General features: G+C 43.3%; 1 protein-coding gene across 1 annotated transcript; it reads right to left on the bottom strand.

Annotated features, from left to right (window-relative positions):
* Window positions 1-86: 86 nt before the first annotated feature.
* Window positions 87-16,855, bottom strand: SIRT4 (sirtuin 4). Its single transcript, XM_082258908.1, has 4 exons — window positions 16,814-16,855; window positions 9,118-9,629; window positions 7,077-7,371; window positions 87-298 (listed from the first exon to the last, which is right to left on the bottom strand). Exons 2-4 carry the CDS (start codon window positions 9,597-9,599, stop codon window positions 119-121), a joined length of 957 nt encoding a protein of 318 aa, XP_082115034.1. The 5' UTR covers window positions 9,600-9,629; window positions 16,814-16,855; the 3' UTR covers window positions 87-118.
* Window positions 16,856-17,572: the final 717 nt, after the last annotated feature.

Consider the following 17,572-nt stretch of genomic DNA (forward strand, 5'->3'; position numbering starts at 1 on the left):
TAGGTTCTTCCACCTTGACACAATGTATCCAATGTACACCCAGGAGTAGGTTCTTCCACCATGATACATTGTATCCAATGTACACACAGGAGCTTGCGGTGTCTCATCCAGTAGCCATTTAGCTCACATTTTCCTGCAGACGTTGATTTACTGACATTATCTTTGGTAAGATATCCCCACAGCGAGTGTTGACTTTAACCACTGCAAGATGATCAGCTCTGGTGGGTCCAATGTTAAGTATTGCAATAGGAATCCCCTTTTCCTGGGCTTTAAGTGCAAACCTATAGCCGGAATAAACCTAAAAAACAGAAAAATAGGAAAAGAACTAAAAACAGAACCTGTATACGTATGTATCCATTCTCCATCACTATGTGTGAACCCTTGATGCAATTCTAACACCATTAAGCTCTGTTTTGCAGACCACAGACACATAGTCCTCTTTCCCACAGACAGACAGGGGGTGGTAAAAAACAGGCAGTTGAGCCTTGGTTTTCTCAACCCTAACCGCCCGTCTATAACATAACATGCAGTTACGGCCACGATGCTTTGCTTTGTGGCCAAGGAAAATTTACCTTGGCATGCCAAGTTTGGTCAGTTGACACTGCCTGTCAAACTCACCTACTAAAGTCAATGAGGCCACGGCACAATTGCGAGCCAAGTGCTTGGCTCACTGTTGTAGCACAATATTTCTATACAAAATCCATGTTGGGCTGGAGAAAAAAAGAACCAATAAACAAATAACAACACACAATCAGAAGGCGGCAGGATCACCTCCAGAAAAGCTAGAAACCCGGCTTTGCCGCCCTCTGAAAAGAGATCCACCGTGGATTGCTTTTGAGAGGGCAGTAGAAACTGACACCCCTGTGAATGAGTCTATAATCTGTCAAGGTGTCAGACACACTGCATGGTGTTTTAATTACTCTCTCATTTCAAGGAGAAGAGGTAAAAGTGGTAAGGGCTCTTTCACACACTGAGTCGGACAGACTCCGTTTATCTCAGCGGGGGATCGATCTGCCGATCCCCTGCTGAGCAGGAGGATGACAGCTGTGTCTCCGTGCTGTGTGCGGAGACACAGCTGTCAGTTACCCATACATCTCTATGGGGGAATCGGATGGGAAGGGACCGTCTGTCCGTTCTCATCCGATCCCATCCAATCCGCTGGACGGATGAAAAATAGGGTTTCCATCCGTCCAGATTTGACGGATCGGATGTCAGCGGACATGTCTCCGCTGACATCTGATGCCCCATAGGGATGCATGGGGGGACCGTTCAGATCCGCCAAAAAAAACGGACAGGCGGATCTGAACGGTCCGGCTGTGTGAAAGGGGCCTAGGTGTTAACATTTAGCAATTTCAGAAAGTATTCATTTTAAACTCATATCTTGTTTTTCTATTGGACTGATGTATTTCTAAATATGATTTAGCACTAGAGTTAAGAACTATCCAGTCATGTCTTTTTCTTATTTTAATTCTAAAATGTGTCTAAACCCCAAAACGACAAATTTTGTATCTTGAGCTTTCTAATCCTTAGATGTGGGGACTGCATTCGTTTTCTTTTTTAAGGCTTTTTCCTCTCTGTTTTCACCTGGTGATCTGGCCAGTACCACAATTTCTGTCTTAAGGTGGCTACCCCCACTCCTCCGCTCTATGTATGGAGCAGCAACGTAGCCACCCTTAGACAGCCACAGTCCAGTGCTAGATGGACTAGAGAATTTAGATGGATTTTAGGAGTGACCAACAATTAAAGCCTAACTCCAGCTAACACTTTATAGGCAGTTTTTTTTTTTTTGGAAAAAGGTTTTACATAAATTAATAAAATCTGACCACTGTAGGCACCCCTGTCAGTGTTAAATGGTTAGTCTCAGCCCTCTAACTGCCACTTTTTTTAGACAGCTTGGTCTATTAGGGTTCTTTCACATGAGCGTCATAGGTTTAGTCACACTTTTGATAAATGATGAATAGTGATTCAGGTTACATCGGTCTGCACATCAGTCTTCAGTTTAGATCAATTCAGTTTAGTTTAGTTCACTTCACATACAGTGATTTTTTTTTTTTTTTGTTACCCATAATGCATTCTCTTTATTAAGGCAAAAAACCTTCTATGATCAGTACACTCATAAGTCTCATCTCAATCCAGCACTGTGCCTGAGAGCAGCAGAGTTGCTCTCTCTCCTCACAGGAACAGAGGCAGCATTGGCGGGGTCCATTGGCTCCTGCTGCTGTCAATCAAATCCTGCGAGGAGGGAGCAGTATTAGGGCAGAGCTGCACTGTGTGTCTGTAGACTAATAGAGCCCGACTTGGGACAGAGCCTACATAAGTGCCCCCATAGCAAAAGGCTTGTTATGAGGGCATTCAAAAGGAAAGAGAAGCCAAGAGCACCGGGGGGGGGGGGGGGGGGGCGGGACCCAGAAAAGGAGAAAAGGGACCACTCTTTGCAATACCATTGCACAGAGCAGGTAAGTATAACATCAGTTAACATCCATCTAAACAGAATAGATCACAGCCTTGTTCTGTTCACAAAAAATGGACCTGAATGGTCATGGATATAAGTGGATGTAAACAGATGAGCATCCATTTACATTCGCAAGTCCAAAGGAAGGAATTATTGTCTGTTTTTCATACAAAAAAGGAAAGATGAAAAAGGCACAAATGGAAAGCCCATGTGACAGGACCCTTCAAGGAAGTTGAAAAAAATGACAAACTTCCTGGTTGGATCATTAGGCAAAAAAGTAAAAAAGCCTTAAGAGAAAGAACTAATGGAACAACCACATCTAAGAACTGGTAAGCTGCAATATAATAAAAGTGGAACTTCTGCTTATCTGTCTCCTCCCCCTCTCCAGTGCCACATTTGGCACCTTTCAGGGGGGAGCAGGTACCTGCTTTTAACAGGTACCATCCCCACTTTCGTCGGTCCTTGCCGCGGTGAGGTACGTCAGAGGTTTCGGCCACCCTTCTTCCCCCTCCACTTTCGGGCCAATTACTGAGCGCCGCTGGCTTCGCGCATGCGCGGTAGTGAACCGGCTTCACTGCCGGGTTCCCTTACCGGCAATAGTGGCGGCAGAACCCGACAGCCGGCATCGCTAGATTCCAGGACAGGTAAGTGTCCTAATATTAAAAGTCAGCAGCTACAGTATGTGTAGCTGCTGACTTTTAATTTTTGGAGGGGGAGGCTGGAACACCGCTTTAATTATAACAAACCTGTTTTATCCCCATGGCTAGAAACACATTTCAATTTGCCTGAGAAGGTCAGCTGCTGTTCTCAGTTAATACCACACATTCTCAGCCCATGGTTTTAGTTATCCATTAACGTTCAATGTTTTTCATGTCTTAAACATAAGGTGGATGCACTCTGTGTCATTGTAATTAAACCTCACCCAACAAAGTTTTGGCATGCAGTCAAGAATTCTAACCTAGCAATGCATGCATATGGCAATTCCACTGATTTCTTGTGAAAGGACTTCAGTGTGAACAAAAATTGTGTTTAGATCCTTAAATATAACCCACCATATAACATTGGTGTCTAGGTTTCTAAAATAGTGGGGCATTGTAATATGCAACTTAGTTTGTCTTCTTAAAGTGGTAGTAAACTCTGCTTTTGAACTTGTACCTACAGGTAAGCCTATAATAAGGCTTACCTATAGGTACAGTGAATATCTCCTAAACTTGCACAGTTTAGAAGATATTAACACTAGATGCAGACGATGACATCACCGGCGCATGCGTTTTAAAGGGACGGCATTCCTGTGCCATTCCTTCAGAGCTCTGTGCTGTAACCCGTGACTCCCCTGCGCAGTTACGTCATCGCAACTTAGCCAATTTACAAGACCCGAGCCAGCAAACCCAGAAAGAAGACCGTGGGAAGATGGAAGCCCTGTCAGTGGTGACAGCGCACTGATGGAGTTCTTTATTCTATGGTAAATATTTTATGATGTGCTGATATGCGATGCATACTAGCACATTATGCCATTGCCTTGCAGGGGATTTTTTTTTTTTAAACTCTGTGGTTTAGTACTGCTTTAAAGAGGAAGTAAACCCTCCTCTGTAACTTTTACCTATAGGTAAGCCTATGATAATGCTTACCTATAGGTACTGTAAATATCTCCTAAACATGTACCGTTTACCTTACATGCAGCCAGTGACGTCACTGGCGCATGCGCTCTGAAGGAACGGCCGCTGGTGCCGTTCCTTCAGAGCTCCGTGCCGTGACCGTCGGCTCCCGTGTGCGTGTTCGGGAGTGACGTCACAGCGGCTCCGGCCAATCAGATGGACAGATGCCGCGATCCCGAAAGACAGGCGACTGAACATGTCGCCTGTCATAGAGGTAAGCGGGCGGCACGGCGGGGGCTCGTTCTAAGGTAAGTATTTCATAATGAGCTAGTATGCGATGCATACTAGCTCATTGTGTATTTCTCTTTCAGGGTTAAAAAAAAAAAAACGGGTTTACAACCTCTTTAAAGCAGTATTAAACACAAAAGCAAATATTTATCACATTGCAGTTGACTAATTCTTAGCTGTGATGGCTGCATTAGTATACTTTTTTAGGCTTTTATTCTCATCTGGTTATCCAGACAGTATGTCTGTTGTTTTCCTAAAGCTCTCTTGCAGTTTTAGGGATGCTTAAAATTATCAGCTTTTATGTAAAACCTTTATCCAAAACAGAAAAAAAAAACTGTAATTGCTTATAAACTATTAGCTTGAGGGTGCCCCAATTTTTTTTTTTTTTTTTTTAATTAAAATTGTATTCAATTTTTTACAAATAATAGAGAGAATACAGAATATAAAATTAAGCAAACATACAATGTAAATCTGACAGGCTCGCATCACATGAGCTGGCTTAATATAGTCAATCAATCAGGCTAACCAAAATATACGGATCTTGTGTAGAATGTATTAAGGAAAACACAGGGGCCTTCCACCTATCCCCACGTCATCGTCAGCAGAGGGGAGATAGACCCGAGTGTTGTAGATAGCACAACAATGCCAGGTTATCCAAATAGACCTGTAGTACATCAAATATATTCACAATACCAGTGCTCTGTCTACATACCACTGGTTCTGAAAACTAAAGAGAGCCAGTCGAGGACAAGAAACATTGAAAGTCAAAGGAGAAGAAACAGAAGAAAGAAAAAACCAAACCCCGGGGTAGGAAGTCGATCAAGCACTTATGAAAACTAGCCAAAGCCTCATATCAATGTGGGGCGAGTGTGTGGTATGTGCTATCATATTATCAATAATTATATGGGGGTTACAGCTAGTCTGCTAGTATCTCTGAGGAAAAATACATCCAGCCTGACCAGATATTTTTACATTTGTCATATTGGTCTCCAGCAGTATATATCCAATGCTCTGCCTCTATAGTAGCATCCACCTCCTTCTTAAAGTCTACAGTAGAGGGACCGGTGGCTTGTTTCCAAAACCTGGGAATCAGGAATTTGGCAGCGTTGAGCAAGTGGGGAGTAACAGTCCTTATATAACCTTAAGGAGGATAGAACCCCGTGGAAAAGAAAGTGTAAAGGAGAGCTCCCTATGGGTCAGATAGTCATCTTTTTGATCCACGGGGTGATGGCCTCCAAAAAGGTCCTAATCTTGGGACAAGATCACCACAAATGGAGGAATGAGCCCGCTGTCCGCATCCTCTCCAGCATCTGGCGCCTACTGTCAGAAACATTTGAGCTAGACGGGATGGGGTTCTGTACCGTCTAGCAATACATTTAAAAAGGGATTCTTGGATACAAGAGCTAACAGAAGTGGAATGTATAATTTTAAATATCCTCTGAACTTGAGAGGGGGTAAACTCCTGACCCAGTTCTTTCTCCCATTCTCTAATATCATACTGGACCACTAAGGACTGCGAGCCCAGAACTAGCCTGTACATTTGGAATAACAGGTGTTTTGGATCCAGGAGGTTAATACGCAAGGATTCAAAAGTAGTATGGGTATCAAAAGACCGAATTTTGGGTTGCAGTTTGTGGAGAAAGTCTGATACTTGGAAATATCTCCAAGTTTCAAAGGGAGTGACACCTAGGGTGATTGTAAGATGGTAAGAGGCAATAGGGTACCCTGTGGAGCAAATTTAGCACAGGCAACTCTCCCATCAGAGCCCCAGAAACCAAAGAAGCCCTACTCTTCCCCGGGCGGAAACCAACGATAACCTCCCAAGGGCGCAAGTGGGGATGTCTGGGGGGCATAGTGACCTGTTTGCTAGCAAAGTCATGGCCACAGTTCAGAAGGTGGCTTTAATTAACCGTTACTGTATCTGCTACTACATCTAACATTTCCCCCCCATCAGGCTGACAATGCTGCTGTCCAAATGTGCCCCCTGTGTTCTTTCATCCTGAGTGGAGGCATTCTAATACAAGAGGTGTACTGTATTCCTGACCAGATCAGCAAGGAAAAAGTGAGAGGAAAAAGTCTAAAAAAATAAAACGAATGCAGCCACAGTATCTAATGATTGGAAAGCAGCAATATGTTACAGTTTCTAGTTTTAGGTTTATTACTGACTTAAAGCGGAATTCCAGCCTAAACACACACTCACCTGTCCCACGGTCCAGCGATGCGCCATCTTCTCCCTCTCTGCTCTGCGGCGCCAGCATCACTGCTGTGGGCACCCGGCTGTGACAGGCCGGCAATCTTCTGGGACCTCTGACATGTCCCAGAAGATTGCAGGGAGGGAGGGGGAGAGGAGAACTTCCGCTCAGGGCGCCGTGGCGCTCCGAGCGGAAGTGGGAGCGGGTAGCTGTCAAAACTAGGTACCCGCTCCCCCCCCAAAAAAAATGGCATGTCAGGGGGTTAGAACTACCTATAGCGGAAGTTCCACTTTTGGGTGGAACTCCGATTTAAAGTGCCCATTTACCAACTGTTAACATAAACCTATGCTTGTAGTGTTGCACAAGGATGGTTGATTAAAAATGTAAAAGTGTATTTAGCTGTCTGCCCTTTGTTCCCTTTATCTAACCTATAGTCTATTTACATATATATGCAGACTGCAGAGGCTAGATATCTGTATATTTTGCTTGTAAATTTAAAATATATCTGAACATTTACGTATTAAATTGGGATTGAGGAATGTGCTTTACCTGCAGTGAGGAGCCCACTATCAGCATGGCATCCGCTTGCCCTAGGTTCTCATATAGAGAGAACACCAATTCTCTGTTTACTGTATCACCAAAGAATGTCACCTGTGGCTTCAGAATACCCCCACACTTGTCACAGGGTGGGACACGAAAATTGGACACTTGCTCATCAGTCAAGAATACATCACCATCTGGTGCAACCCCATTAGCCTGTTCATTCCAAGATGGATTGAGAGCTATGAAACGTTCTTGAAGCTCAAATCTGCTGCTCACTTTTTGACAGCCCAGACAAATCACCCTAAAAAGAAGCAAAAAAAAAATAATCAGGACCAAATTCCACAGACAGAGGATAGAGGGGATGTTTTCCTTACTTGTGCTACATATGTTCCCTTCCATGGCATCTGGAGGCTTAAAGTATACCTGTCTAAAACTCAGGCAATTCAATGAAAAAATGCATTAGCTGAGATAATCTTCAGTAAAAGCCACATGTCAAAATAATGACTGCATACAGATACTGTGGAAGCTGAGGTTAAATGCAAATCCTGGCTTTTCCTGTAAAATCTCAGCTTGGCCCTGGTCCCTTCCACCTCCCAATTGAATGTCAAACTTAGCCTTACTATGTTATAGAGATGCTCAGTGACTGGTGGTTGGGGGGGCCTAGCTAAACTTTAAAAAAAAAAATTAGGATTTGCTTTTAATGTTAGCTGCCTCAATTTCTATTTGAAGGTAAAATCTGCTTATTTATTTTGTCATCATATAACAAAGGACAAAACCTGAAATGGTATGTATATATAGTTATATATACACTATGTATATACATTAAGGGGAATATACAATGTATCAAAAAATGGAGCAGCCAGAATCTGGAGCAGCTCTACCTAGCAGCCAATCAGCTTCTATCTTTCATTTTCAAAACTTAATGGAATACACTAAAGATAGAATCTGATGGTTACCAAGCACAGCAGCTCCAGATTCTGTCTGCTACAGTTTTGATAAATTCCCCACATAGCCTATATCTCCCTTATAGAGACCTATTTCATTGTTTTCACCAAGTCTGCTTTCCATTTTCTGCGCAATTCTCTACACCCCTATATACCTAAAACTAGGATCCACAATCCCAAAATTCATCAGAAACACAGCTGTGGGTATCTAGAACTTCACATAACATGGCTCTCACTGGCTTTTTCATGATTGCATTATTTCTAGATGGAAACCACCAAGGAAATATAAACAGAGGAGGGACAACTTGGAAGGAGTAGTTAGAAGTTTTTTTTTTAAGGGTGAATTCTAGGTATGGATATTTTATACATAGTTATACATAGTTACAAAAACTCTAGCTGTTGACTTTTAATAAACAGACACTCACCTATCCCAGGATCCAGCGATGTGCTCACCCAAGCCATCCATTCCCTCGGTCTTCTGTCCCTGGCACTAGCATCTCATCTGTGTCATAGCCAGGTTCCCACTGCGCATGTGTGTGCACATTGTGAAGACTGGGGGGAGGGAGGAGGATGGAAGAACTTCTGCTCGGATTGCCTAGTGGGAGTGGGTACAGTAAACCCCCCTCCATTGCGGGGGTTACGTTCCGGACCCAGCCGCGAAAAGTAAAAATCCGCGAAATAGAAAAACCCTATTAAAATGCATTGCAGGCATATTTTTTTTACTGTCACTGTACGTGTAAAAGCATTTTAAGGTCTTTAAATACACTTTTAAAACAATAGAAACTCATTTAAACACATAAAAGATACTGAGAGACATAGCAAGATCTACGGAAAACACAAAAATATTTAATTTTTAATGATTTATATAGTAAAATAACATTACAAAAAAAAACGCAATATACCGGGACCGCAAAAACTGAACCGCGATGGAGCGGGGGTTTACTGTACTTGTCAAAACCAGGTACCTGCTCCCCCCTTCCCAAAAAAAAAAGAGCAATTTCGTGAAAAGGAAGCCTTGAAACTTTCCCTTTTGGGTGGAACTCTGCTTTAAGATTAGAAAAGCATTACAGTATTGAATAGTCATAAAACTTTGTCCTCATTACCTGTGGGTGCAACCATGCAACTCAGTCAGACGGCGCTGTCCAGTTTTAGCATGTAAGGCATCAACATTTTGAGTCACTAACCAATTCAGTTTCCCAGTCTTTTCCCAGTTATATAGAGCCATGTGAGCCATATTGGGCTTATGGGATGAAAACTGTGGCCACCCTACAAAGTTTCGGGCCCAGTATCGCCTGCGAGCATCCTGACTTCTGACAAACTCTGCATGCTGAATGGGTCTACGTTCAGTCCTGGCATACAGTCCCACTCCCTCTGAGCGGTAATCCGGGATTCCTGATTCTGTGGAGATTCCTGCACCCGTCATGACAAACAGTCTCTGAGAGCAGAGCACAAAGTCCTGGAGACGCTCCACTTCATTTGGATCAGCCGGTGGACAGACTGGGACATATTCCGAGAGGCTGCGTCTGAACAAGGCAATGCTCTGCTTTCGAAACAAAAGAGCGCATTTTGTGACAGAGATCCACATTGTTAAAATGCTCTGAGCATAGTTTACCTTCTGCAAGAGAAATAGAATACACGTCAAAGAGTTCTGTGATCTAGTACAATAGAGATTTTAAAATACAACATCAGTCAGGATAAGGGTAACCAGTCAATTCTGCCTGTGCATGTTATACGTATTTCCTCCTCCAATTGTTTTATATGTGTGCCTGCAAACTAAGATCAGAATTTACAAATTAGCTTCTTTTTACTAATGTTCAATTTGTAATTGCTGACGGAGGACAGTCTCTGCAGGGAGCAACTGCATTGTATGTAGTGGCTGCTTGGAAGTTAAGGTGGATAATATTTGACACAAGATCCATTGCCTGTTGTGAGCTACATACTGTAAATTTTGGAACTTTTTACTTCTTTACTTTCACACAGTACATCCAAAACATACAGGAAAAAATAATATACAAACATACATATGGCTGAATTTTGTCTGGAATTCTCCTCTTAAATTCAATCCTAAAGAGGAAGTAAACCCTCCTCTGACACTTTTACCTATAAGTAAGCCTATGATAAAGCTTACCTATAGGTACTGTAAATATCTCCTAAACATGTACCGTTTAGGAGATATTTACCTTACATGCAGCCAGTGACGTCACTGGCGCATGCGCTCTGAAGGAACGGCCGCTGGTGCCATTCCTTCAAAGCCCCGTGCCGTGACCGTCGGCTCCCGCGCGTGCGCGGGAGTGACGTCACCGCGGCTCCGGCCAATCAGATGGCCGGATGCCGCGATCCCAGAAGATGGGCGACTGGACATGTCGCCCCGTCATAGAGGTGAGCGGACGGCACGGCGGGGCTCGTTCTAAGGTAAGTATTTCATAATGAGCTAGTATGCAATGCATACTAGCTCATTATGTGTTTGTCTTTCAGCTTGTAAAAAAAAAATAAAAAATTTAACTGAGTTTACAACCTCTTTAAAAATAAAATTATCATTGAATAGAACACACTGAATCCTCACCTCTCCTGCTTCCTACACTACCTGTCTCTGAAGAAGCAAACAGAATGTTCTAGATCAGTGATCCCCGGGCCGCGGACCAGTACCGGTCCGTGGATCAAATGGTACTGGGCCGCCCAAGGAACATTAAATTATTTCCATTTTATTTACTGTGGTGTAATTCTCTCGGGTTTGTGCGACTTTCCATGGACGAGAGGTTAACCGGGAGCTGAGAGCTGTCACCTAAAGCCGCACCAATACCGCGCATGTGCAAAATATCCTGATATTGGGGCGGTTTTAGGTGACGTCTGGAGCCGAGCGGCTGCAAGCAGCAGTGGCATTGTAGCTTTGGTAAAGAGAAGGTGTGTATCGCTCTTCTCTCTGTTCACTGGTAAGCAACACACTTCGGGTGTCATTGTCTCCTATTACCCCCAGGTGGAACCATCTCCTTGCAAGGAAACAAGCTCAGGGTTCTCATTGATTTAGCGTTCTAGTGAGTTAGAATGTTAAATCACTTTACTGTATATTCATTTTTTGGTGTAACTGTATTTTATTTTGAAGGCATGTTTAAATACAATTAAATTAAAATGATTAAATCAAAACAAACTAAAATATAAACAATCAACGTTCCCCCCTCAGAGCCAGTTCATACTACTCCGACTTGGGACACGACTTTTGTGCCCTCAAGTCACCCCAAGTTCCTTGTCATTACAAATTCAATGTAAATTAATATGCACTACTGAAGTCGCTCCGACTTCAGAAAAGGTTCCTGTACTACTTCAAGGCGACCTGTATCTGACTTGTGCACATAGACTTCAATGGGAGTCGCCTCTAAGTCGGATCCTTATCTATTTTCAAGCAACTTGTTATCAGACTTTCCAGGAAGGAAAAAGATTACCCAGGCATTCCCCACAGACAAAGTCGCCTATCATTTCTCTTCAAAGTAGTGCACAAGTCTCTTCCTAGTACAAGTCTCTTCAAAGTCACGCTAAAAAGTCGCTCCTTCATGGGGCGACTTTCTGGTTGCGGTAATGTGAACCGTCTCTCAGCGGGCCATGGTAAAATTATCAAACGTTGACGTTCAGCGGCCATAAAAAGGTTGGGGAGCACTGTTCTAGATGACATAGCAGAATCTGACACTTTCAGGGAGTGTTGATTTTCAAGCATTGAGGGTCCACCTGCTGGCCTCTACAGGACATAGCACAACTGCTATAATGTTGAGGGCAAGCGGCCTGATATTGTTCAGGAAGGGGAGGGGTGCTCGTTTTTTCTTTTTGGCGTGGGGTTCCCCTCAAAATCCATACCAGACCTGAAGGGTCTTTGCCGGCAATTTTTTATTTTTTTTACAATCAGGGTTCCCCCCGATGACAGGCCATGATTTATCGGGTTGTCGTTAAGGACACGGCGGGCGGCTCCCTGGCCCGCTCCTTAGTAACCAGCTATATACAGCTGTGGCCAAAAGTTTTGAGAATGACACAAATATTAATTTTCACAAAGTCTGCTGGCAATTTGCATAAACTCCAGAATATTTTGAAGAGTGATCAGATGAATTGCAAAAAACTGCTAAGTCCCTATTTGCCATGAAAATAAACTTAATCCCATAAAAAACATTTCAACGGCATTTGTGAAAAACGCTTCAGGGCACACAAGAAAATGCAGCAAGCACCAGAACCATCTCCTACAGTTGATTTGGCTGCAGAATCGGGCACCACCACGGGCTCGGCAATGGAAACAGGCAGATGTGAGTGTATCTGCACACACAGTGAGGTGAAGACTTTTGGAGGATGGCCTGGTGTCAAGAAGGGCAGCAAAGAAGCCACTTGTCTCCAGGAAAAACATCAGGGACAGACTAAGATTCTGCAAAAGGTACAGGAATGGACTGCTGAGGACTGGGGTAAAGTCATTTACTCTGATCCCCTTTGCGATTTTTTGGGGCATCCGGAAGAAACCTTGTCCGGAGAAGAAAAGGTGAGCGCTACCATCAGTCCTGTGTCATGCCAACAATAAAGCTCCCTCACAATTTTGCCTAAGAACACAGCCATGATTAAGGAATGGTACAAAAATATCCTTTGAGAGCAACTTCTCCCAACCATGCAAGAACAGTTTGGTGATGAACAATGCTTTTTCCCGGCACCTTGCCATGAGGCTAAAGTGATAACTAAGTGGCTTGGGAACAAAACATCAAAATTTTGGGTCCATTGCCAGGAAACTACCCAGACCTTAATCCCATTGAGAACTTGTGGTCAATCCTCAAGAGGCGGATGAACAAACCCCCCCCCACAAATTCTGACAAACTCCAAGCATTGATTATGCAAGAATGGGCTGCCATCAGTCAGGATGTGGCCCAGAAGTTGATTGACAGCATGCCAGGGCGAACTGCAGAGATCCTGAAAAAGAAGAGTCAGCATTGCCAATATTGACTCATTACATAAACTTAAATTGTCAATAAAAGCCTTTGACACTTATGAAATGCTTGTAATTATACTTCAGTATACCATAGTAACAGGAAAGAGAGAGAGGCGCCTCTAAGTGCAGTATCATAAAACTTTTTATCTTGCTATTAAAAAACACACCTACAGGATAAATGGAAAAAGAAGGCTCACCAAAATGGGGTAAGTCCAGTGGGAGGTAGTCAAGATGTGATCCAGTGTGGTGTGGTGGAGATGATCCCAATCTGGCTAGCAGAGAGGAATCAACAGAGGAGACACTGACAGGACAGCCATGATTGGCTACCTCTTCATTCCGTGGTACTACTGCTTTTTACCAGAGTCTGCTTCTCTCCTGGAGTGCTGCCCAGTGTTGTATCCACACCAACCCTGCTTCACCACTACTTACAATATTGAACTTTTTTATACTGTGGACATTTCTCTGGTTAGACTCTAGTTGCTCAGAGCGCCCTACATCCTACTATCTCATACCATAGTAACATCTGACACAAAGATCTAAAAACACTGAAGCAGCAAACTTTGTAGAAATGTATATTTTTGTAATTTTCAAAACTTTTGGGCACAGCTAAAAAGTTTTTTAAAGGGAAACAAAACCCCACAAAACGCATAAAAACTGCATGCAAAAAGGCATCAAAAACGTGGGTTTAAAAACGCATAACGCACTGTAAAAGGTGCCTGAAAAACACATCAACTGTGTCTGCATTGATGTGATCCTGGACTAAGTGATACTATTACTGTGCTGCCGATTGTTCTTGCTGGAGGCTCAAACAATACGTAGCAAAGCCACTTCCACTCTTATTTTAGTGTCGATACAATCCCTGACATTTTTACTACTAACTAGTTATACAAAGATTCCAATATACATGTAGCAAAAATGCTATATATAGTGATATGAGCAATCGTTAGCTTGTGTGGCTGATGTGGTTTAATGTGTTGTGCCAGTCCAAACTTGTAGGTTTTGATGGCTTGCAGCCCACTTTTCTTGGAAATGAAACTCAATGTTCACAGCACAACGGTTGCCCAGGCAGGGTTGTCAGCATCACACAGCAAAACATCCGAAAATGCTAAGCCACCTGACTCTCTTCAGCGGTACTTCTGCTCTTGTTAGGTTATATTACCTAGCTACCCAGCTCTTTTTGGCTCACTCAGCATTCTCCTACAGCACCTTGCTGCATGGGTATACGCCTGGCCTCTAAATAGGGGCTTTCCTAACTCCCCGGGCTCACGCCCAAAACCTGGAAGTGCAGGGCCACGTATATATACGTGATTCTGCACAGTGTGGCCGCCCTGTAGCCGTAAATATTCTATGGGGTGGTCAGCAAGTGGTTAAAGGAGAGTTATACAAAAAAATTATTAGTTAAAATTATTGTAAAGTCTCGTTTTTTTTTTTTTTAAGTAACAAACATGATATACTTACCTGCTCAGAGTAATGGTTTTGCACAGAGAGGTCCGGATCCTCCTCTTCTCAGGTCCCTTTTCTGTGCTTCTGGCCCCTCCCTCCAGTTGAGTGGCCCCATAGCGAGCAGCTTGCTATGGGGGCACCCGAGCCGAGTCACAGCTCCCTTTGTCCATTCAAACACATCCATAACCCAGACCAGTCCCCTCTTTCTCCTTATTGGCTGACAGACTTTGACTGACAGCAGTGGGAGCCAAGCGTGCCACGCTGCTGCCTCAGCCAATGAGGAGGGGAGTCTGGGCAGCTGAGACACTCCTGCAACATCGGTGGATAAAGATGGGCTCTGCTGAGTATTAGAGGGGCTGCTGCACACAGAAGGCTTTTTAATCTTAGTGCAAAGAATGCATTAAGATAAAAAATCAATCCCTGCCTTTACAATCCCTTTAAACCTACAAGTGCTTTTTTTGTAACCACTACTATTCCCTTATACTGACTTTTGAAATTTACAAATACAGAAATATAGAAATTGGATGAAAGGTTAAGTACTGGGAAACACTTTTTTTTTTTTATAATAAATAGTGAATTGTATATACAACTATATGGATCACACCAAAATGAGGGACAAATAAGGAGGAAAGAGGGACTTTGTTCAAAATCAGGGACAGTTAGGAGCAATGGTACAGGAGTCCTTATATGCACTATAATACCAAAAGTATTGGGACACCTGCCTTTACACGCACGTGAACTTTAATGGCATCCCAGTCTTAGTCTGTAGGGTTCAATATTGAGTTGGCCCACCCTTTGCAGCTATACCAGCTTCAACTCTTCTGGGAAGGCTGTCCACAAGGTTTAGGAGTGTGTCTATAGGAGTTTTTCAAAGAGATTTCTCATCAAAATAAAGCATGGAGACATGGATGGATGGGAAAGTTTGCTTTGAATATTAAAAATTCATTAAATAGCGTTTTTGGGTTGTGATGCTCAGATGCAGTGAAGATCCGCATTAACCACTTTGGGACCGGATGGATTTACCCCCTTAATGACCAGACCATTTTTGCGATACGGCACTGTGTTACTTTAACTGACAATTGCCCTGTCATGTGACGCTGTACCCAAATAAAATTGGCGTCCTTTTTTCCCACAAACAGAGCTTTCTTTTGGTGGTATTTGATCACCTGTGTGATTTTAACTTTTTGCGCTATAAACAAAAAAAGAGCGTCAATTCTGAAAAAAAAAAAAAAAACAATATTTTTTTACTTTCTGCTATATAACATTCCCAATAAAAAAAAATAAAATGTTTTCATCATTTTAGGCCAATTTGTATTCTGCTACATATTTCTGGTTAAAAAAATCCCAAAAAGTGTATATTGATTGGTTTGCGCAAAAGTTATCACGTCTACAAACTAGGGGTAAGATTTATCTCATTTTTATTTATATTTTTACTAGTAATGGTGGCGATCATTGATTTTTAGCGGGACTGCGACATTTTAGCGGACAGATCGGACACCTGACATTTTTGGGGGGACCAGTGACATTACTACAGTAATCAGTGCTAAGAATTTGCGCTGTTACTGTACTAATGACACTAGCAGGGAAGGGGTTAACACCAGGGGCAATCAAAGTGTTAAATGTGTCCCTAGGGGGTGCTTTCTAACGGTGAGGGGGATGGGCTTGCTGCATGAACACAGAGAACTGTGTTCCTAAATAGGAGGAACACAGGAGCCCTGTGTTCAATACTGACAGAACCGCGGTCTGCCGTGCTTACAGCGGCAGACCGCCGTTCTGTCTCTACGGGAGCGATCGTGGCCGCCGGACCCACTGATTGGCTCACCTGTAGCCAATCAGCGCGCGCTCCCACTAGTGGCCGTACAGGTACGTCGTTTTGCGAGACAGAGCCGACCTGCTGCTGTAAAACTACGGCGGCCAGTGGTTAAAGTCCATGTGCATGTAAAGACAGGCGTCCCTATACTTTTGACAGTATGTGTGACATAAAACCAGATCCCAAAGGTGGCATATGGCTTTAAATCGTGGTGCTACCGGAAGTGACTCCCCCTCCCATACCACCCACCTCGTTGTAGAAACAACCCTAACAGGAAGAGGACATGACAGCTGGGACCCCCTTCTATATCACAAGGGTCTAAAGGGGGGTACACCATCACACTGCACCCAGGGAGGTTCTGGGAAAGACAGACAGCAGTAACACTCTGTATACAATGACTTGTCTTGTTACGTATTATTCCTGACGTCATCGATTACATCACACATCCCGTCCGTGTGCACAGAGCACAGCAAAGTCCTATCCTAATCACCTCCTCCTAACCCGAGCAGCCTCCATAATATAGTGATAGTGGACTGCTGGGGGACCTGGACAGAATACGGGGCACACACTACACTGAACGTCCTTCACAGGACACACTCACCCACTGACGTCACGGCTCTTTAGACCTAACACTACATTTCCCATACTCCTCAGCGGGTGAACCGGAAGTTCTGCTTCAACAAGGAAAGGCAGCACGTGGAGGAAGTTACTGTAACGTTACATGTGAATGTGAGGGCTTTAAGTATAAGAAAAGCTGCAATCTCATAAAAGCATGCAGAGGGGGACATAAAATGTGACTGAGAGGGGAGGGGGAGCTCTGTAGGGTTGCTGGTAAAATTCAGACCTATGGACAGGAGAGGTATCATGAGGTATGCCAGTAAAGGTGACTCTTGTAGGGAGAGGAGGTGGATTTCGTTTCTTGGGGATCATATGTGATAAGAACCTTGATTGCTGGTCACCATAGACAGTAGTGTTCGCTAGCAATCACGGACACAAAGGGGTCTATGGAAATTCTTTATACACCGCTTTCACCTAGGATTTTCCCAATGGAATCTGAATGGGAAAATGTGTGAATTGTGGGTGAATGTATTTATCAACAGACCCAAGTATGATCCACAGCTAACTAAAATGTGACTGTAATAGCCCGTATACACCATCTGAAAATCTGACAGCAGATTGTCCATTTTTCTTTGCATGTTAGTTGCATATTAAAAATGAAGAGTGTATTAATGGTATGAAAATTCTCACACGCCAGACTAAAAAATTCAGAAGTGATGTAATGTGTTGTAATGTATTTGTATTGTATTTTCAGATAACTATACTAATCACTTACGGACTGCCCGCCGCAGTTTTCCGTCAG

Source organism: Pelophylax lessonae (assembly GCF_965119305.1).
Source record: "Pelophylax lessonae genome assembly, chromosome: 1".
NCBI lineage: Eukaryota > Metazoa > Chordata > Amphibia > Anura > Ranidae > Pelophylax > Pelophylax lessonae.